This window comes from Xenopus laevis, chromosome 6S (assembly GCF_017654675.1).
Source record: "Xenopus laevis strain J_2021 chromosome 6S, Xenopus_laevis_v10.1, whole genome shotgun sequence".
NCBI lineage: Eukaryota > Metazoa > Chordata > Amphibia > Anura > Pipidae > Xenopus > Xenopus laevis.
Window position 1 is genome coordinate 43,539,339 of NC_054382.1, and position 22,166 is coordinate 43,561,504.

The window sequence follows — 22,166 nt, forward strand, 5'->3', positions numbered from 1 at the left end:
AAACCAGAGATTGTAATTCCTGCATCTGGCGATTCTGTGAGGTAAGGTTTTCAGACAAACTTTTAATAGTGCCTTGTAGAAGTTCAAGTGCTTTTTCAATAGCTGATTGAATAGCCTTTTCAATCGTTGGGTTAAGTAGTTTTGCAACTTCGGCTGCTAGAAGAGAATTTTCAGTAGGTTTTTGTTGTGAGCTTTTAATAGAGCCATTGTCATTTTCAGAATTTTTGGAATTCTTCAATTTACTTCTTTCGTAGGTTTTCCCATTACTTTTAGTAGAGAAAACTGAGGGGGCAGGAGAAGTATCCATATTTCAGCAGTAGATTTACGTCAAAAAAAAAAAAAAAAAAATAATATATATATATATGTAATATATATATAACGAAATCCACTATAGTTGCAAGCAGTATCTCGAGAAAACACTTAATCTACTTGAATGTAGACTGGTGTGTGTTTCAGACTTGGGGTGGAATAAAATGTCCCAAATATATATTTTCTTCACAGTTTGCAATACTCTTTGCAGTCTGGTATGAAGATGCAGTAAATAGGTTCAGATAATTCACTTGTTTTTACCTCAGCTTCTGTTTATTTGCAATACAAGAGTCTTTATGCACAAATATTACTATTTGTGAAGAGAGTATAACATGAGGCCATAGTTTAACCACCTTTTTTTCTCACACAGATGCGTCTCTCATTAGTCAAAGTTAGGTATGACTGAAGATCTTATCATCTCCTTAGTAAAACAATGAGACTCACTTTGTCTTTCCCTTCACACCGGTTAACTTTTCCTCCAGCTCAATACTTTTTGTGTAGAAGCATTAAGGCATAATATAAGGGTGCATCCTGAGGTAAAGAAAGAACCCCTTGTCAGCCATCTTGCTTCATAAACAAATGCGTCACACAGTAATAACTTTTGTTATACTTGGGGTTATTACTGCTCCTTTACAAAAACTTAGTCACTGACTTTTTCCTCAATAAATAGTTCCCTTTACCTCAGTTTGGTTTTCTGTATTTTGAAAACTGTTAGGCTTGGTAAAAGGAGTTATCGTGAGGTGATACTTCTGTCAGCCATTTTGTCCCAAAAGTATATGACTCCCAAATCTTTTAGTTTTGCCAGGAACTATTTAAATCATTAATATATAAGTTATAGTTACTGAAATCCTCGAAATAATTCTCTTTCCTTTCCGGTTCACAGGTTAACAAGTCTCCGTTTCAGAGCCAAGGCCATGGGCACCCGCCAGCACCGAGTCAAAACTCTCCTCTGCTCTCCCCAGCCGCAACCGGATCACTTCGGAAGACTCGCAAAAGAGAACAGGAACTCAGAGGATCTTCAAGGTAAGTAAATGAAGTATCTTGCCGAATTTAAATAGCTGTTGTAAGTGGAAATGTGCAGAGCTTCACTCCTGCCCTCCCGCTCTCTCAGGCGCCATAACCGGAAGTCCAATTCAAATTTTCAATGGGGCCCTTGATAAATCTGCCCCATAGTCAGACAGGTTAGTGCTCTTACCCTCTTACCCCCACTCAATAGTTAAAATCCAGGTCCCACTGCGACACATTTAGTTATATTGAGTAGGAGAAACAACAGCCTGCCAGAAAGCAGTTCCATCCTTAAATGATGGCTCTTTCGGAAATCACATGACCAGGCAAAGTGACCTGAGATGGCTGCCTACACACAAATATTACTACTAAAAAATATACACTTGCAGGTTCAGGAATGAAATTTTATATTGTAGAGCAGTGATCCCCGACCAGTAGCTTGTGAGCAACATGTTGCTCTCCAACCCCTTGGATGTTGTTCTCAGGGTCCTCAAAGCACGTGATTATTTTTGAATTCCAAGCTTGAAAGCATAGTGCCAAGTAGAGTCTCCTGTAGGCTGCCACTCCACATAGGGGCTACCAAATAGCCCATCACATCCATTATTTGGCATCCCAAGGGACTTTTTCATGCTTGTGTTGCTCCCCAACTTTTTTTATATTTGAATGTGGCTCACGGTTTAAAAAGGTTGGGGAACCCTGTTGTAGAGTGAATTATTTGCAGTGTAAACAGGGTAATTTAGAAAGAAAAATGAAATCATAAAAATCACGACAGAATCCCTTTAAAAAACGACCAAGGCGAAATGAACTGGCATCTCATTTTTTTTTTTAGAATTGCAACATATCAACTCTACCAGAATATATTTCTGTGCTTTTCCATTCACACTTTTAAACAGAAGGCTTTGATGAGACCAATAAATGGATCACAGCAGCAGTAACAACGAGTAAGCTTACATGCAAAATTAAATTAAGAGTAATATTGGCAAGAAAACGTATTGCATGCCACACAATAAGTGCCCAACGTGTAACAAACTAGTATTCATTAATACGTGGAAATGTTACACAACTATCTCTTGGCTAATTTTCGGCAATTACAAGAAAAAAATCTTAACCTGTCACATTTGAGGCGTTTGTTTGTCCAAAGTTAAAACTTGGAGCTGCTGGGGTAGTACTGGCAGACGCTGCTCCAAATAGAAATGGAGTCACAGAAGTACTTGCAGAGGTCAATGGTTTATTCTCCTGACCAGAGAAAACAAAGGTCGATTTTGATTCGCTCGAGTTCCCAAAAACAGTACTAGCTGGCTGTCCAAACACAAAAGCCCCAGGGGCGCTGGAGGTTCCAGCAGAGCTTCCAAATATGTTCGCAGAATTCCCAGAAGTGTTTGTGGAAGAAGCTGCATTGTCAAACACACTACTTGAAGTGGATGCCGGGGCAGCAGGTGCCGCACTGTTAAATACACCTCCAGAAGCTACAGGAGAACTCAATTTAGCTGCAGTACCAAACAAGCTAGTGGAACTGGCAGGAGAACTGGATGAGGTTGTAGAACAAAACAAAGCACTGAGGGGTACTGGAGGGAGCAACATTACCAAACAAAGTGCTAGAAGCTGCAGGGGCATTTGATGGAGGGAGGTTCCCAAATACAGCAGTAGATGCAGCAGAAGCATTTGCTGAAATAGCACTGCCAAACACATTAGTAGGGTTTACAGTAGAGCTTGACTGAGTCACACTGCTGAAGACACCAGAAGTACTTGATGAATCTGCAGTGGAGGAGACTCTGGTCAGAAAACTGAAAGGCTGTTTGGAAGCTCCAGCATCTACAAAAATAAAACAAATCATGAATGAATACACAGATCTACAGAGGGCACACCAGCCAACACACCAACAAAAATGCAGAATTTTATATGAGGTTCAAACATCCCAGGTGTACCTCACATTCAGTGACCTAAAACTCTATATATCATATATTGGGTATCCAGGGTTTTTTCTGAACAAAGATTTTTTAGTGAAGCAGTATTCAGTTGTATGAACTTTAATCAAATATGAAAAACTAGCTGTGCAAAGATTTGGGCACCCTTGTAATTTTCCTATTTTGAATGCATGTTACTGCTCAATACAGATTATTTTACCCAATATACGCTATACAAAATTGTAACATGCCTTAAACCATTAAACACAGATGTAATGGTAATTATATAATGGCAAAAAGGACTAACACCCTAAACAAAATAATGCAGAAACTATGAATAACTGAGGCAGGAATACTTAAAGATGGAGCAGACTATTAAGTGAGCTGATCACATAGTACATCATACATTACTAAACAGTTACCCTGCTACCCTTTGTCTGATTATCGCAATTTGCTGTTTGGGGCATTTTAAACAACTGCAGGTCAAACAGTTGTTTAAAAGGCTTTTTGATAGGAAATAAAAGACTACATTTCCTACAGAAGTAAGCTTTGTTTAGTTCATGGCTCCCCTTCAAATGAAAGATTGGGGAAACCTTGGGAAAGGAAAATTGCGTTGAAAGTGTGTTCTGCTAGAGGGCCCTCTTCCGAGCGCAGGGAAGGAAACAAAGTATATAATGTAAATACACAATTGATCACAAGCAAGATTAAGGGGGCTACACTGCACTACTGGGACAGAATATGAAGTATGCAAGGTTTGGGTGTGTGTGTGGGGGAAGCAGAGAGATAATCAGCTGTATTATCACTGCAAAATGACGAGAAGTATAACGCAATTGTAAGCTGCCCCTCTGACCATGCATCTGGCATAAATTAAATTGCTGTGTAGCAACTATATAAATAAATGATGATCAGGCCCATAGTGAGGGCAGAGTTTCCACGCACTCTGTATGTGACCAATTCTCCGTGGCATAATCTCAGAATGCTGACAGTACAGAGTCTGGTCTAATTTAATATATTTTTGCAGTTACTGTATCTGTAGTTGAAGTTTGAGCACCAAAGGCAAAAACGGATTTTCCAGGCTGTTCATCCTTTTTCTCTGTAGGATTAGACACCCCAAAAGTAAAATCTTTGGCTGCAACAGGTTCTCCGAAGAGAAACGGCTTAGGTTCTTCCCCCATCCTTTTTTTGCCCAAAAACAATGGAGGATCCGGATGGAGCAGAGTCTGTCTGTTCATCTTTCTTTCCAAAGTCAAAAGAAGTGGATACAGTCTCTTTATTTTGATCTGTTTTCAGTGTCGGACTGGGGCACCTGGGGCCCACCAGAGAACCTAGTGTAAAAGGCCCCCATTTACTCAAAAAAGGAAAATAAATAAATGTATACCAATATACTATTATAATATGTACTATTTTGTGTACTATTTTGTGTATCATGCCCATGCTGAAAAACTGTGATGCATGCAAGAGAACAAGTTACAAATTGACACACCATGCAGAAAATGCCATGCAAACATGCTGCAGCATCATGCTTAAAACATGTCAAAAACAGGAGGAAACTTAGCATGCATTTGCCATAACAAAGCTTATCTTTCTCTCCCTGATAACGTCAGGGTATAATATGCCTGCCTGTCATTGAATAACTTTTTTCACACCAATCAGTCTTACTTACACAGAGCTACTAAATATCAGGGACTGATATGAATTTAATAAGAACTTTAGATTGTAAGCTCACTGCACAGGGACTGATATGAATGTAATAGGGACTTTAGATTGTAAACTCACTGGGACAGGAACTGATATGAATGTGATAGGGACCTTAGATTGTAAGCACACTGAGGCAGGGACTGATGCAAATGTGATAAGAACTTTAGATTGTAAGCTCATTGGACAGGGACTGATAAAACTGTGATAACATCTGTTAAGCAAAGTCCACGCAACTGAAACTTGAAAGGCAGTCCACGTGATATTAAAGTACGTAACAGTATATATACAGACGCATTTTATAATTCATTGATCATTACAAAAACTAAAAAATAATGTTACACTTCATTAATCAAATAGTAATTCAGGGAGTATTTCATTTATATAATTAATGTTTTAAGCATTCATTCAAGTAATCCCATCCCCATAGTTTAACCAAGGATAGAGAGAATGGAGATGGGCAATAAGATAAAAAAAGAAAACTTAATAGGGCAAACAGAATTTAAGAAACCTCGTGGTTTTAAATGTAAAATGGAATTAAAGAAGTTGATTGGGTTATGGGTGTAATTAAGGCCCACTTTGAACAGCAGCTTGATTCCTCCTCCACAAGGTAAATTACAGACAGGCAAACTCACCATACGTCACCAGCACAGTAGTAGTAGAGGGGCCAGGCAGCTGATCCTAATTATCTACTACAGATCGAATTGGCAGGCAGAGGCGACGCGAAGAAGGTGGTTGTAAAGGCCAGCAGACAGCCCGCTAAAATGCCCAGCAAAATGATCGATCCAGCCAGCCAGGAACCGCACATCCACAGCTGCTATCTCCCTGACGCACCTGTCTATGATTCCCCCATGTGAAGGACGCCGGGCACTCAGTAGCAGGGGGAGAGAGCTGAAGACATGCGCGCAACCAAAGTGCCACAGGCAAAGGAGCAGCATGGACAGTCCAGTAGCAGGCGCCAGGGGAAGTAGCGGCAGCGGGACCCACTGGGTCTGGGGGGGGTGGCAGGAAGTGTGGGCGAAAACATTTTTCACAAAGCTGGAGCGTTTCAAAAAAATCCGATTTTTGGTAAAGAAGCTAGGTAGAGAGTATGCTTGTGGCCAGAAGGGCCCACAAGCACTGGGGCCCACCGGGATTTTTCCCGGTTTCCCGGTGGGCCAGTCCGACACTGTCTGTTTTCCCAAATGTAAAGGGTGTCGTGGTAGGTGCTTTAGGCTTTTTCTCTTGTACTGATTTTAAGCCAGCCAGCTGTAGCTGCAAGGTTAGAATCCTCGTTTGTGGCTGCCACTTGCAACCCTGAACTCCCTGAGCTAGTTGCAGCAGGAGCAAGAGAAACAGTGTTGGAAACCGAGCCAAATTTGAAACCACTTGTGCTAGACTAGCTTAGGGTGTCTGTTTTTGTCTGGACAGAGCTGGTAACACCAAACTTAAAACCTGCTGAAACTTGATTGCTGGTAGAAGAGCTAAATGTAAAGATTTTCTCGCCAGATTCCTCGGTTGTTGTGGATGCAGCCGCTAAACTAAATTTCAAATCCCCTACAGGTTTGGCAAAAGAAAAACTACTTTTAGGGCCTGTAGCTTCACCAGATTTTAACTCTGCAGTGCTATCTGAAGGCTACACACCAAACTTGAAGGTCGGAACAGTTGTTCCAGAGGAAAAGTTTGATGTTCCAAAACCTGGAAATAGATTATATAATCATTAGTTACATAACCTTACTGAGGAACCGAGCTAAATCTTTCAACTGTACAGGAACAATACCGTTGAGAAACCCACAGTTTTGCTTTCACTGTTCAACCTGCATCTGGCTGAGAGAAACAATCAGCGAATGATTGCTATAGGTTACCCAGGTGCAAATTTGCCCAGGCTTGATAAATGTGCAACACAAACCTATGGAGGACCATGCTCAGTAAGGAACAAAGCTCCTGCAGCTAATGTATAAAACTAAAGGAAGCCACACACAAACTGATTTAAGATGCCTATTTGGGGCCCTTCTGGCCAACAGATTCAACAGATTATCTTCCCATGTATGGGGCCCACTGACAGGCCCACCTGAAAAATATAGGGTGGAAACAAGCCAGATGTTGGACAGGTTAGATTTTCCCATTGGGGACTGATGCAGTCCTCCCTCCAACACATTGTTGTTGTTGTTATCAAAACATTTAGCCTTTGGCCAACCTCGATTAACTATTGAATCTTCTACTGTGTGGCAAACTTTACTGTTTGGATAGCCAGGAATTACATTTATTAAAATTTTACAAAGATGAACAAGTTAGATAATACAAAGCAAATAGAAATATTAAAGGGTACATATTGCAGTGGGGCGGGGATTAGTTTCCCCAGAGGTGCCCAGAGGCTAATTGAGGCATTAAATGGGGTACCCATTTTAGGTGCCCTTTAAAGTGTAATACAGGTATAGGACCTGTTATCCAGAATGCTCGGGACCTGGTATTTTCCAGATGATAGATCTTTCCATAATTTGGATCTTCATACCTTAGGTCTAATAGAAAATCATGTAAACATTAAATAATCCCAGTGGGCTGGTTTTGGTTCCAATAAGGATTAATTATATCATAATTTGGATCAAGAACAAGGTACTGTTTTATTATTATAGAGAAAAAGGAAAAAAATTGTAAAAATTTAATTATTTGATTATACAGGTATAGGATCCCTTATCCGGAAACCTGATATCCAGAAAGCTCCGAATTACGGAATGGCTGTCCGTATAATGGATCCTACACCTGTATTTGAAAATTTTTATCAAAGGTATTGAACTTTCAGACATATTTCCGTGACTCTAAGGGGCAGATTTACTAAGCTCGAGTGAAGAATTTGAATGAAAAAAAATTCAAATTTCGAACTATTTTTCTGGGTACTTCGACCATCGAATGGGTCAAATTCGATCGAATCGAATGATTCGAACGATTAGAAGTGTTTTCTACTAGGCACACGTCATAATCCCAGCTTCCTGCTGACTTCTTAAATGTATCTAGCAATCCAAAATCATCCCATATCTGGCCAGTCCTATGCTCTGATTCATTAAGAATTCTGTTGCTTCATTATACATATGTATGTATGTATATATATATATATATATATATGTATGTGTGTCTGTATATATATATATATGTAGAGACCCTGAGATTTGGGTGTATTTATCTCAGGCATTTCCCCTTGGTAAAAGGACACCTAAGGGCCCTTTAGTAACTCAGGCAGCTATGTCCCTTGCTGGGTCCACATTAGTTCATGGAGTTTGTCCACTAGATGGCACTGTTTGTCAATATAAAAGGGTTTAGCACCATGCGGTCTGGGTCTGTCCTGGGACTTTGCCTCAGTGTGAGGTACTACAGGTCCAGGTCTGCCGGGAAAGTTAGTTAAGTGTAAGATAGTGATAGTAATACAGTAATAGTCGCTCTAGGAGTGAAAGTCAGCACAGGGTAGCTAGTGAGCAGATGTGGCTCCAACGAGGAGAAATAGTGGGGTTAGGACCCAGTGGTATTTGAACCACTAGTGCAGGGACTACAGTGGGTGAGTTGAGGACCAGATAGGATACCAAGACCCAAGACCCCAGGCTGAATACAGTGAGTGAGGTGAGGATCAAGTCGGGTGCCAAGATACAAGACCTCAGGCTGAGAAACCCATGCCTTAGTGCTTCACCAGAGGGATAGTGCCCAGTGAGAGTGGTAACTATTCCCCAAGTCTATTGTTGCTGTAACTTTGATAGATATTGAATATTAGCCTGTCTGCTGCATCTTGCCCCCTGGAGGGAATACTACTGTTTGAAGCTACTCTATGATTACTGTGAACATCGAAGTGCTTGTGTACTACAACCTTGCCACTGTTCTCTGTTAATAAACAAGTTATAGTTTACTGCAAAGAAATTGTCTGGCTGACTATCCTGCTGCATTGATCTACACCAGGTACCGGGAGTTTGCAGGGAGTTGCATGGGTACACTGGGGGTCCAGGGCACACTACAAGCAGTGTTAGCCTGGTCACACACAGCCTTAATACACAGCAAAAGCTACACCTACGGGTGCGCTACATATATATATATATATATATATGTATATGCATGTATGTATATATGTATATATATGTAACAAATGTAGGTACAGGTTGCACACTATAAAATTAATCAAATGACCTGGGTGCTCTAGTGTCCTTGAGAAAGGTTCCTGTGCGGAACCGAAATGTTGGCTAAATAAACCTTTTTTGTTTACTAAAACCTGTGAGTGCCAGTACTTTGGACAATATCTATCTATCTATCTATCTATCTATCTATCTATCTATCTATCTATATATATATATATATATATATATATATATATATATATATAAATATAAATATATGTACTGTATATATACGTGTATATAGCCTTTGAAATGGACCAGCACTCCAAGCTTTTGAGTGTTCAAACTTATTTTATTTTCATATCACTTGTGTATCCAACATTTCGCCCAGATAAAGGCCCCATCTATCTGGATTTTTATATATATATAATACTAAAAATAGGTTAGCGACTATCTTCTGCTAAACACAGAGATCGGCATAAATTCATGAGGATATGCATCACGGCTCAATTAAGTCATTACCGGTTATTTGTATAGAGAAGCGCTTAATAGAACATATAAGTCGTTAGCGAGAGTATCTTATTATAAGTTGATGGACACGCACCGAAGAGTGTGGTATCTGTTTGAGTCTAGGTACGATGTCCGTAAGATCCAGAAAGTGACATGGCATGCTAGAACTGTGCTTACTGTGCAACCAGTAAATGGCGCGTGTATTGCAAAGGGAAGGGAGCATGCCTTGCGTTGTTAGGGTATGATACCATAGCAACACGTCTGTGAAAGAGATGTAAAGCCAAGATGTAAAGCCAGTTTAAAGACAGGGGACACCAGTGGGTAAACCGAAACAGGAGAAATAGAAAGGAGGAGGGACACGAAATGTGAAAGCAATAGCACAGACATGACCTGCCAAAGATACTGAAGACCCGTGGCAGGTGGTTTACATTTAGTATATAGGGTATATGCCCCTGCCTTTTGTGTATAACAGAGTCTGTAATACACCAGGAATTGCCATTTTAAAAAAGGGGAGAACCAATCACTGTACCAATCACCAATCAATCACTGTAATTAAATAAAGGCGCAGGGTAAGTTCACTGTTAGAAAAGAAAAGGCCATCACTCAGGACTCCATGCAAGCGGGCCAAGCCCTGCGTGTTTAATGCAGCGTAACATTCCGGGGCATGCCCCTTCGTCAGACAGCAAACCACACCACATAGTGAACCATTTAAACGTTTCCTAATGCATATTCATTAATTCCCAAACAATTAATTGGCAACTTATCGATTGTTTATTCAATTTGTGTATAATACCATACATTAATGCATCAAAATTCTGCAATTTTTATATTAATTGATATTGGACTTTGTTCTGCACTTTTTCTACATAAATTTATGGTGATTTTGGTTTGTCTGCAGAATTTTGATGCATTAATGTATGGTATTATGAACAAATTGAATAATCAATTGATAAGTTGGCAATTAATTGTTTGGGAATTAATTGTTGCAGTGTTTGGAGAGGTCAGTAACTTGTTCTGTGTGACGCGTGCGGCTCTCTGATGGCAGTCTAATGATTCATGTTGAGGGTAGCCTTGGAAGCAGCCATCAGTTCATTTAGTTGTTGGTGGAGTTTCTGTACGTCTGTATTGTTCCTTACAATCCTGATTATTTGAGAGTATGGTATGGTGCGCAGGTCCAGTCCAGGGAGTTCACAGCCGACATCTTCTTCCACGCGATCTTCTTCCTCCTTTGACCGGCGTTTTGGCGCATGCGCAGTAGGAGCATTTCGCTGGTACGGATCTTCTGCGCATGCGCCAAAAGTCACGCGCATGCGCAGTAGATCGTACCGGCGAAATGATCCTACTGCGCATGCGCCGGTCAAAGGAGGAAGAAGATCGCGTGGAAGAAGATGTCGGCTGTGAACTCCCTGGACTGGACCTGCGCAGAAGGGTAAGTAACAAGTTAGGGGCATTTGCCCAGCGGGAGGGGTAGGCCAGGGGGGAGGAGGGAGGGGGGGCAATACACGGGAGGGGGGGTGGGGGATTAGCGCCGAGGAGGTTTCCTTCCCCTTTAAAGCTTGCTATGATTATCTTAGTTATCCATTAAAGGTATCCCCTTTATACTGTACCTGTTATTTCAAGGTAAGTTGCCATGTAACAGTTTTACTGGCTAACATGGTACAACTTTACCTGCCATAGCAACAGCATATCACATTTCCTGTGCATTGCGCTATTACTGCCATGAAGGTAACCACCACCTGAGTCATTCCACTTAATTTGGTGCAATTTCACTGTTTAAATTTACCTTAACACTGCGCCAAACATGCCAAATTTCGGCATTCAGCGTCGAAATGGTCCCCCCTTACAACTAGACATTCAACAATGCAATGGGCCCCCCTTGTATATCGACATTCAGCGAAGCAATGTTCCCTTCCGTCTTGACATTCAACAACGCAGTTGATTTTGGCTAAACAAAGACTATGTAACCCTAAAGTTAGCTAAATACAAGAAAGATTTCATAGACAGAATTGCTAACAGATGTGCGGAGCTGAAAGCAAAGTAGAAATATTACTTCTGTAAAACTTCTTATAACCAATTAAATCACTATTAATTTTTTGGGGAGGTTATTAACAGTGCAAGTGGAATAAATGGGGAAATGTGTTTTACTGTTGCTATGGGTAACAGAAATTGGCACATGAAGAGGTGAAATATGTGCAATTTGGCGTAGTGTTACAGAAAATTGTGACAGTGAAATTGCACCAAACTAAGTGGACTGACTCAGGTGCTGGTGCAAGCACCACTACTGCATGCACTGGAAATGTGTTTTGCTGTTGATCTGGGTAACAGAATTTGGCACATGAGGAAGAGAAGAATTTGACACATGAGGAGGAGAAATTAGTGCATCTTGCAATATTTGGCGCAGTGTTACGGTAAATTTAGACAGTGAAATTGCACCAAACTAAGTGGACTGACTCACAGCACTAGTGGTGAAATGCTCAGGAAATGTATTTTGCTGTTGCTATGGTTAACAGAAGTTGGTGAAGAGGTAAAATACTGCAATTTTGCATATTGAGCTCAGTGTTACGGTAAATTTCGACAGTGAAATTGCATTAAACTAAGTGGACTGACTCAGGCGGGGGGGGGGTCAACTTGATGGCACTAGTGGTGGAATGCAGGGAAAAGGATAGTCTGATCGTTGTGCATTTCAATAAATGGTCAAATAGCTTGACTGCTTTTCTGAAACAGTCTGATAGGAGGCTAGGATAAACTGTTTGTCAGTGAATTTGATTAACTACATACATGAAGCATGTCAGATATACCGGGCTTTCTTATGTTTCACATGGGCAAGAGAAGGCCATTTTATTTGTCAGGGGAGGTATTTGTAATGGAAGAAGCTGGCTTTAAAAAGCTAATCACTGATTGGTTGGTATGGGTATTATTATTTTATTATTAACATGCATTTATATAGCGCCAACATATTGCATAGCGCTGGGTAACTGCCCATGGGCAAATTTGCCCAGTGTTGATAAATAAGCCTGACTGTTTGTAAACTTTTGTTCTCTTTTTAAAGATATCTGTTTAATATTAGGAGGTGTACAGACTAGATATCCCTGGTATTCAATTAACAAACAAAGAGCATAGTATATACATTTATACATATATTGGGAAATCTAGCAAACATTATTGAACAGTGACACCTGCTGGTGTTTGCATGTAACCAGGCTTAGTGATCTATGTGGAAATCTACCTTCATTTGATATATTAAAGGGGACCTCCACCTTCTTTTTGTATAATGAAAGGTTTTGTATTGAACTTAACCCCAGGACATTTTATATCTTATACCACTAATATCTTGATGATGATGTATAATATGTATAATATCAGCTTATACTGAATTGATATTAGTACCTTTCATTTTTATTTCAAAGGCAATGCAACCTGTCTTTTCAAAACATTTGTTGAATGCATGGTTGGTACGGGTTCTCCATGCTTGCCATCTTTTGTTCAAAATACTCACCAGTGAAATCATGGTGCTACTTTGCTAACAGATGGCAAAGCTGACAGTTGAATTGTTGTATTGAACAGGGGTGCTTTAAACCTATAATGATATATCTATATACAGTGTGCCTGTTAGCCATGCATACAATTTTGACATGCAATTCCTTAATGTTGTAAAGGCACTGTGTTAAATTAGAAAAACTCATCCACTTTCTACTCATTCCTATGGATTTTTTAGAAGCGTATTTATCAATGAGTGAAAGTAAAAGTTTGCCATTTAATAAATACACTTCTAAAAATTCTATAGGAACAAATAGAAAGGGGTGAGATTTACTCTATCTGTGAAAGGTCGAATTTGAGTGGTGTTAGAGGTCTATGAAACTACAGTTACATTCTATTTCTCTAAAACTACAATCTCTACAAATGTATATGAGATAATTACTAGCGAAATTATTTTTTCACTTGGGAGGGTTGGTAAAAGGGAAGGGAGATTGACAGTGTGAGTGGCCAGGCAATGCTGCATGACGCATTCTGCCTCCTTCAGAGACTCAAAATGCTCGTACACTGTGATTTAAGGAATTACAGAAACTGATTAAGGGGAGACATGTTGTCCTGCTGGTCACTGGGGTCTAGGCGCTTTGCATGAAGATTTCTGCTCGTCCTGTCCTATTTTTTAAAAAAAAACATTGGCGCCAGGGCCCCTTTACAAGTTAAAAAAAATTGGGGCCCGAAAAAATATTTTAACAAATTGGTGTTTAGTAGAGTTGAATTCATGGCTCCAGGACTTCAACTTTGCCTCCTTTTGTGACTTTGGGTCTTTTCGCTGCTTCAGGACTTCTGCTTCGGCTATTTTCGTGGCTTCGGGTCTTTTCGCCGCTTTGGGACTTCGGCTTTTCGGCAATTCCGCATTTCGGCTGTTCAGGACTTCAAAAATGGCCGCAAAGCTTCGGCGCTCTCAAGGGGGGCGTGGCTCTTTCAAAAGTGCATCACTGCCAGGCCCCCCTTCATGCCTGGGCCCGGGACACTTGTCCCCCCTGTTCCCCCTGATGTCGGCCCTGCTGTTTTTTATGTTTTGTCCCCATAAAGTCATTTATCCACTCCCATGGCTATTTGTCCAAGCTGGTACACCTGATGCTCATGTCTTCTTTAATAAGCACAGACCATCTATATTGTATTCTTTGTTATACTGAAGTTGACATGCTCGAGGGTAGTTATAGTGCAAAATTCTTAGGGTGGTGAGGGTTCACCAATAAGATCTTTGTCCTGGGCTCATTGGTACATTAAAGCACAAGCAAGGTTATAATCACTGTGGAGTGCTAAGTTATTCCACATTGATTCTCGTTGCCTACTCCAAACCCCTTACCGGCGCTCTCCTTCTTCCAAAAATGCCTGAGGTAATTTTATTCTCAGCACTGCATCACCATACTCTTCTGGTGCTTCACTATTTCTGTACTGTGCAAGGACAGGGGATGGTAAAGCATTGTAAGAGCATGACGGCAGAGTGCTTTGAAGATAAGTACCCCAGGCCAGTGTATTTTTGGAAGAAGAGAAGCTCAAACTCAGAGTCTGAAGTAAATAACTATAATCACTGGGAGGTATCACAACTTGGTGGTATGAGAACTTGGTACTCCCCCTTACCTTACCTTGTCCTTTAAATGACACCTGTTTGGTTAGTAAATCCAAGCAGATCAGAAAAGAGCATGCTGCTTCTATATCTGATAGCCACCCTAGCCATAGACATATATGGGAGAATGTAATAAAAGTTGCAAAGAGAAGAACAATTTACACCAATGTCGCAATAAAATATTGTTCCTTAAACTGTTATTGCATTGCGAATTTTAATTGCGCATTTCAAATTTTAATTGCTCACTCTTAAGCAGTGCTTGAAGGTGTCGTAATCTTTTGAAGCAAACATAACGACTTTTTCACTAAGTAGTTTTATTACACTTACTGCGCATTGGCGCAAACTATAAGATTCGAAAACGGTCTTCCACTGTCGGAAGTGGTCGCTAAACAGTTTCTGGTTTCGCAAAAGCTATATTGAATTTGCGCAAAGCAAAATTTCTTTGCACAAAGGCATAACTTTTCGCATTGCGAATAGTTTTTCCGTTACCGACTTTTATTACATTCCCCCGTTAGATTTTATTGTTTGTATGAACGACAGGCTGTGGGCTGTGGGCTATAGCCGAGGTTGTGTGTAACACATACTTTCTACACAGTTATACAGATCAGCTAACCCACATAATTTGCCTTGTCATTGATTTTCTATTCTAATTTCGAAGTTATGGGAGTTCAAAAAAACTCCCATTACTTCGAAATTCGACCTTTGATAAATCTGCCCCTATGATTATTCCATTAGTTGAAACACCTGACTTTTCCCCTTCAAATGAACTGAGGAACCTAGAGGTTCACATACTTTTAAAACACACAAATATGTAACTTTGGATCATTTTCCTCAATAAGTACAGTATATGAACAGGTATAATGCTTTTGGCTGATTTGTTTTTAGTGGATTTGTAATATAACTAGTTTTTGGACTTGCATGTAAAACAGATCACTTTTCAGGTTATATTTATGCAGAAATATAAAATTATAAAGGGTTCACAAACTCTCAAGCACCACTGTATACCCTCATATGTATTAAAATGCACACATTATACCTGGGTGCAGTAACCTAGAGTTTGCTTTTAAACAGGTGTTACCTGGTGGTTGATGGCTATAGCTGAATAGTGATGCGTGGCCCTAACCCACCCACATCCAGCATGAGAATTCTCTGTGAAAACTCAACAGTGTATTTTTCCAGTGAAATTTTAAAGGAGAACATTTGCTAGAGAATTTACACCATAAGCAAAAGACAAATGTTATATATTAGCATGGAGGACTCCTGTAACATGACAGCATTCACTCAACTTGAGCTAAAGGTCTCATCGTCCTTTCATTTATTTTGATGATTTCTTCCAGGCTTTGATACAATGTTCCCATGTTTTTTGTACTGTATCTATCATACATATACACATATATATAACAGTGTTTTCATAGTATATTGGTAGGATATTGGGTAACCATTAGAATGGTCTCCGTTCACCATGATGTTCAGTTTTACAGGCGACTGAGTCTCTTTTGGAGTGGTGAATCCATGAACTGATATTTTTTTTTTTAACTTTATTTTTTATTTTCTGTGTTTTTTCACACCTGTTAATGCAATTTTTACATCTGGTATTGTTAATTTTCAACATCTGTCATGTATATTGCAGTTCCAGAAAAGAGAAGAAAAAAAATAAAAGAAAAACACAAATCAACACAACAAGGCAGGTAAATCGAGGTATTCCATTATGCTACACCTTATCTTAAGTATTGAGCCACTACTTTTCCGATCAGCCGGAGGGAAAGCAACAAGTCCAATTGCCCCATATTTCCTCATATTTTGGCATCGTTCTATTACTCAGGGCTGACAAAAACTCCATGTGTTTCACTTCCTCTGTCTTGTTCTGTAGTTCCCCTTCAGTTGGAATAGTCTTTTGTTTCCATTTCTACATATACAGCCTCCTGGCAGCCGTCAGAATGTGATTCTTTAGTTTCCTGGCCTCTTTGATAAAGTTAAGTTTAGGTTTGCCCAGGAGGAAAGTCCATGGTTCTCTTTGTACAGTGGTTCGTAAGATTTTTTGTAGTAGCTCTTTTACCATCTCCCAGTAAGATGTGATCTTGGGGCAGTCCCACAAAATATGAGATAATGTCCCAGTCTGTCCACATTCCCTCCAGCATCTGTCTGAGCCTGAAGGATATATCCTATGCAATTTTTCTGGGGTATAGTACCTATTCAGCAAAATTTTGTAGATGTTTTCCCTATATTGTACACAAACAGAAGATTTCCTGGCATTATCCCAGATACCTTCCCAGTTCTTATAGCTTATTGTCGATGGGAATATATCCCTCCCAAAATACCAATGTATTTATATTTTGGGAAGTCCTCTTTGGGCATTTGTATCAGTATATCATACACATTAGATATGACCCGTTTTTGGCCTGGTCCCCTATAGAGAGAGTGTTGCTCAAATGAGGTAAGTGTCTGCTTAGGTTTGATCTCATATGGACTCTTAAGTAATGTGACACTTGTAAGTATTGGTAAATTGGAATGTCCTCAAAACCTGATTTTGTTTATATGGCTTCCATGTCCAGATGTTTTTGATTAACATTATCCCAAATGTCATATATATAGTATAGTTTTGGGTGATCCCATTTCTTTATAAAATCCAAATCCCTTCCCGGAGGAAATTCCGGATTTCCTAATATACCCCTTAGGGGAGAGAATTGGGAATGTAGGTTGTAGTGATTCTGGGTTTGTCTCCATATTTTTTTAGTGAAATCTACTGCGTGTAGTAAGGAGTTTTCTCCTTCCCTTGTTTTACCAGTAGCCCATATTAGATTACCCAGATGGATTGGATGTGTGGCAGATTTTTCCAGATTTACCCATTTACCAATGGGTTCTGGTGCAGACCAGTGGATTATCTGTTTTAGGTGGCATGCCCAATACTATTTTTTAATGTCTGGGACTGAGAGGCCTCCCTGAATCATTTTCCTAAGGAGGACCTCTCTAGAGATCCTAGGTTTTCGGTAACCCCATATGAAGTTAATAAACATAGTTTGTATATTTTTTAAAATTTTATTGGGTACTGTTATGGGGAGTGTTTCAAATAGATATAATAATTTTGGTAACACGTTCATTTTTATCGATGCCATCCTCCCAAACCAAGGCAAAGTATACTGGTTCCATTTATCCAAATCTTTTCTCAATTGTTGTATTAGGGGTGGAAAATTTTTATCATTTAGATTTTCATAGTTTTTTGTAATATGGAATATTTGATGAATTCAGTTTTCCAGGCATAGTTAAAATTTAGCTGTAAGGTTTTTAGCATATGCTGTGGAAAGTGTATTGGGAGGGCTCCCATTTCATGTTCATTAATTTTATAACCTGATAGGGTAGCGTATTCCTGGAGTGTCTTATGTAGATTCGGTAGTGATGTATACGGTTGAGTGAGTGTCAAGAGTACGTCATCTGCGAAAAGGGAGAGTTTGTAGATATCCTGTTGAAACTGAATTCCCTTGATGTCTGGGTTAAGTCTTATGGCTATTGCCAGTTGTTCTATGCATATCGCATAGAGGAGGGGCGATAATGGACAGCCCTGCCTGGTGCCATTGTTGATCTGAAAGTGATTAAAGAGGTTATTATTCACCCTGACTGCTGCCTGAGGCTGATTGTATAAGGCTCCAACCGCCCTGAGGAAACTTCCCCCAAATCCCATGAGTTCTAAAAGTGCCATCATATAGTTCCAGTCAAGGCGGTCGAAGGCCTTCTCAGCATCTAAGCTCAAGAGGACAGCCGGTTGGGGTTTAATGTTGATCACATCTATCTAAGTCAGGGGTGTCCAAACTGCGGCCCGAGGGCCACATGCGGCCCAGGATGCAAATGAATGCGGCCCAGCCTGAAACCCTTGGTTCATGAGGAAACGTCATGTCGCAAAGGATATAGGAGGAAGGGGGACTCTGTCCATTGCCCAGTTAGTAATAATAATAAGTCTATTTCATATCCAGGTGTCCCATATTCCAGTGTATAGCTCCATCTGGTTATCCAACTGGCATTGTAGTTTTTTTCTGTGCATTTCCTTTACTTTTACAAATCAAACGTATTTGTGTATTTCATGTGTGGCCCCAGACAATATATCTTTTTCCAATGTGGCCCAGCGAGCCAAAAGTTTGGACACCCCTGATCTAAGTCAACAGTCCGTCTTGTATTATCACCTGCTTGTCGTGTCATTATGAACCCTACTTGGTCCTTGTCAAGGTGATATGCGAGAGGGCCATGGATTGAGGTATTTTCTCCCCTTTCAAAAAAACGTTATACAATTCCATCAGGTGGGGGGGTTAAAATATTCAGAAAAGTTTTATAGTACCCGTATGAGAATCCATCCAGTCCTGGTGTTTTTTTCACAAGGATAACTTGTGCTATTTCTATGTATGTAATCTCATGATTGAGGGGTGATTTATGCCTTTCCTGAAAACTGGTTAGAGCATTGTTTGGTAACCAATTTTTGAGTTTCGTTTTTAATATGTCTATCACCTGGGTTCTGCTTCCCTGTGATACTGGATTTAGATTATATAATGATTTATAGTATTGGTAGAAAACTTCCGTTATTTTTTCCGTGGTATATTCCGTGCTTTCTTGTTTATTTCTGATAGACATAATAGTTCTATTTAACTTTTGGTCTATCAATTTTTTTGCTAGTAGTGTGTGCGCTTTGTTACCATATTCATAATATGTATGTTTGGTCCATGTCATTAATTTCTCTATCTGATCTATTTCCAGATTTTTGAGTTGATTTCTACAAGCGATGACTTTGGCTAATTTAGTTGTAGTGAGTCTCTCGTATAGATTTTGTTTGGTTTAAGCTGAGAAAAATGCGTCTCTTGTAGGAAGTCTATGTCTGCCTGAAGACGTTTGGCCTCTCTTATTGTTAAATATATTTTACGAGGAGTGTTGAGGCCCTTAACGTTTAACGATAGTAATCTCACCATGATTCTGCTTTTATTTACCCCAGATCCACCACGCGTAAGCCCAACCATGACATACATAAGTAAACAATTCCCAAATATACAATTCCTTTACCTTCAACCTGCCTTAGCTTTTGCCAACAATATATAACCTTGCAAACAATACAACAAAAAAACATGTAACATTCTTTGGTGGGGTTTTAACCTCTTGAATACCCTTAATGTTTTGGTATTGTCAAAGTGATCATCAAACATGTAATCGGGATTTTGTATCCCTTGTTTTACCCCACTGTTCAAAAATGCATCTAGTTGACACATTCAGTATCGGGAGGGTGACAGGGGCATGAAGTAACAGAGCGGTCATGCTCCAGAGGGGGCCCAAGTAGGATTTACAATTATAGTGCCATTCAATTCAAATTAAGGTGGATACAGTTACCAATCAAGTAGATCCCACAGACGTTGTGTCTACTCATTGGTCCTTGGAGTCAGGTTGGCTGTGGGGGTCCCTTATTCTTCCTTGGTGTCTGTGCTTGTGGTGGAGAAATTCTTTGTCTCCTTTTGCGCACTTCTTGCCATTGGGACCTTTGGGGTACCAGTGCCGATGATGATATTTCCATCTCTTGCCAATCTGGAACCTTTTTTTCTGGAATTTCCCAAGTATTTAGGAATGCTGCTAGGTCTTTGTGTGATTTCAGAATTGCTGTTTTCCCTTGTGCCCTGGCTGACAGTTAGAATGTGTACCCCCATCTGTAAGAGATCTTCCTCTCGTGGAGTTGTTCTAATAAATGCTTGAGTAACTTCCTTTTATAGAGTGTCTCTCTGGAAAGATCAGGAAAGAATTGCAGTTGCACCCCTTCATACTTGTATCCCGGGTTCAGTCTTGCTTTATTCATAATAGTCTCTTTAAGGTTATAATCATGAACCCTACAAATAATGTCTCTTGTGGTTTTGCTGTCAAAATTCTTTGGTTTCAATGCCCTATGCGCCCGATTCAGTATCACTGTTTCAGTGTGTGGTCTTTCCAGCAGAGTATTGAAAATGAGCTTTACTGTCTCTCTGATATCCTCCTATTCTGCACTTTCAGGGAGACCTCTGATTCCTTATATTGTTTCGTCTCTGTCTGTTTTCAAGGTCCTCCACGTGTGTACGGAGGTCTTGTAGTTGTATAGATTGTTTGTGAACCTTAACTGGTTCACCGTGTCCACTGTTGAGGCGTCTGCTTGCTCCAGCTCAGCAATTTGGGTAGCCATTTTTGTAATGTTCGCGTTCACTTCCTGTATTTCTTTTTTGTGTGCCTCCTCCACTCTCTGGATTAACTGTTCCATGTCTCTTTTTGTAGGCAGTTTTCTTAAATAAGCCCGCAGATCCCAGTCTTCCTCCTCACTTGATGATTCCCCTTGAGATGCGCTACACACGGGCGCATCAAAATAGAGGTGCATTCCAGCATGCGTTTCACTGCGCACTGGTTTCCACTGGGGCTTCGTCGATTTTGTGATGGTCGGTGGTTTAGGTGAGGACTCTGTTCCTTTGGGCAGTGTGGATGAGCAGAGATCTGATGGGGATAGACTGACCTGTTCAGAGTCACTCAGGTCGTCCTGTTCAGCGTCCTGATCCTCCTCCGCCATTTTGGGCCTTTCCTCCTCGGCAACCGCTCTCTGTCTTTTGCTAAAATATTGCGCAATGGTGCTTTCTTCCGGAGCGTGTTGCTGGTCCGGGATGGCCTTACTCGTCTTATGTTTCCCCATATTCACCGCTTTATGGTCTGCCTACTGCTTTTAGTTATGTTTTCTTAATCACGGGCCCCGGAGCTCTGTACGACGGGTCGCTATCTCTCCATGTCCAGGCCACGGCCCCCCATGAACTGATATTTTGTTAAAGTTTAAGAGCATTGGTAAGTTACCATGCTGTGCTGCTAGTTTGTGATTTGGTGGGAGGGGTGGCTGTGGCATGTGGTTTAGATGCTGTGCACATTGTTTTTGTCCCTACTTGTGTATGCATAGAAGGGACTTATTTCCAACTGCCATGCTGGTTGGGGTATTTACAATTATCAATTGTAAACTTTTGGAAACTTCATAAGGCAAGAATTGCAAGTTGTATCAGGGAATCTTAAGTAATATTCATATTGGAGATTTGGTTGGGCAATTCAATTCTACCTGTGCATGGTAAGTGTCCAAAAATGCTGATGGCTTTCATTCTCCAGAAGTTATTTTTGTTTCTGTTCTGCAATTCAGCAGTCATGGTTAATGAGTTGCATTATTTTAAATTACTTTAAAGCAATGAGTGATTAAAGCATTTTCCAGAAATCAATAATTGGAAGCTGATGGTGTTACAAAGTGCAGTGGCATGGATTCAGTTTTATTGGAATTTTTAAAAAAAAATACCCTCTACATATGGAAGCTTTAAAATGAATCCTCAGTAAAATATATTGGAAGAAATCAGAGTTTGATTTATAGGCAAATTTGTGTTTATTTAAGTGGTACCTCACTTATTTAATATTCAACGTTTACTTTTTCAATTTTACAAACAGGATATTTAAAGGGGAAATATTGCGAAAATTAAATTTTAGTACAAGTTTCCTCATACGGAAGTAAGAAACTTTCTAAAAACAATTAAAAATTCTAATTCTAAAAGTTTATATTCAGTATTCCTC

General features: G+C 40.0%; 1 protein-coding gene across 1 annotated transcript in view; it reads right to left on the reverse strand.

The window, feature by feature from the left end:
* LOC108719972 overlaps positions 1 to 21,443 on the reverse strand; it is a 28,677-nt gene extending 7,234 nt beyond the window's left edge. Inside the window, exon 1 of the mRNA XM_018269312.2 lies at positions 19,953 to 21,443. Coding sequence (XP_018124801.1) covers positions 20,617 to 21,261 — 645 coding nt within the window. The 5' untranslated portion in view covers positions 21,262 to 21,443 and the 3' untranslated portion in view covers positions 19,953 to 20,616. The remainder of the gene's footprint in view (positions 1 to 19,952) is intronic.
* Between the last annotated feature and the right edge of the window lie 723 nt (positions 21,444 to 22,166).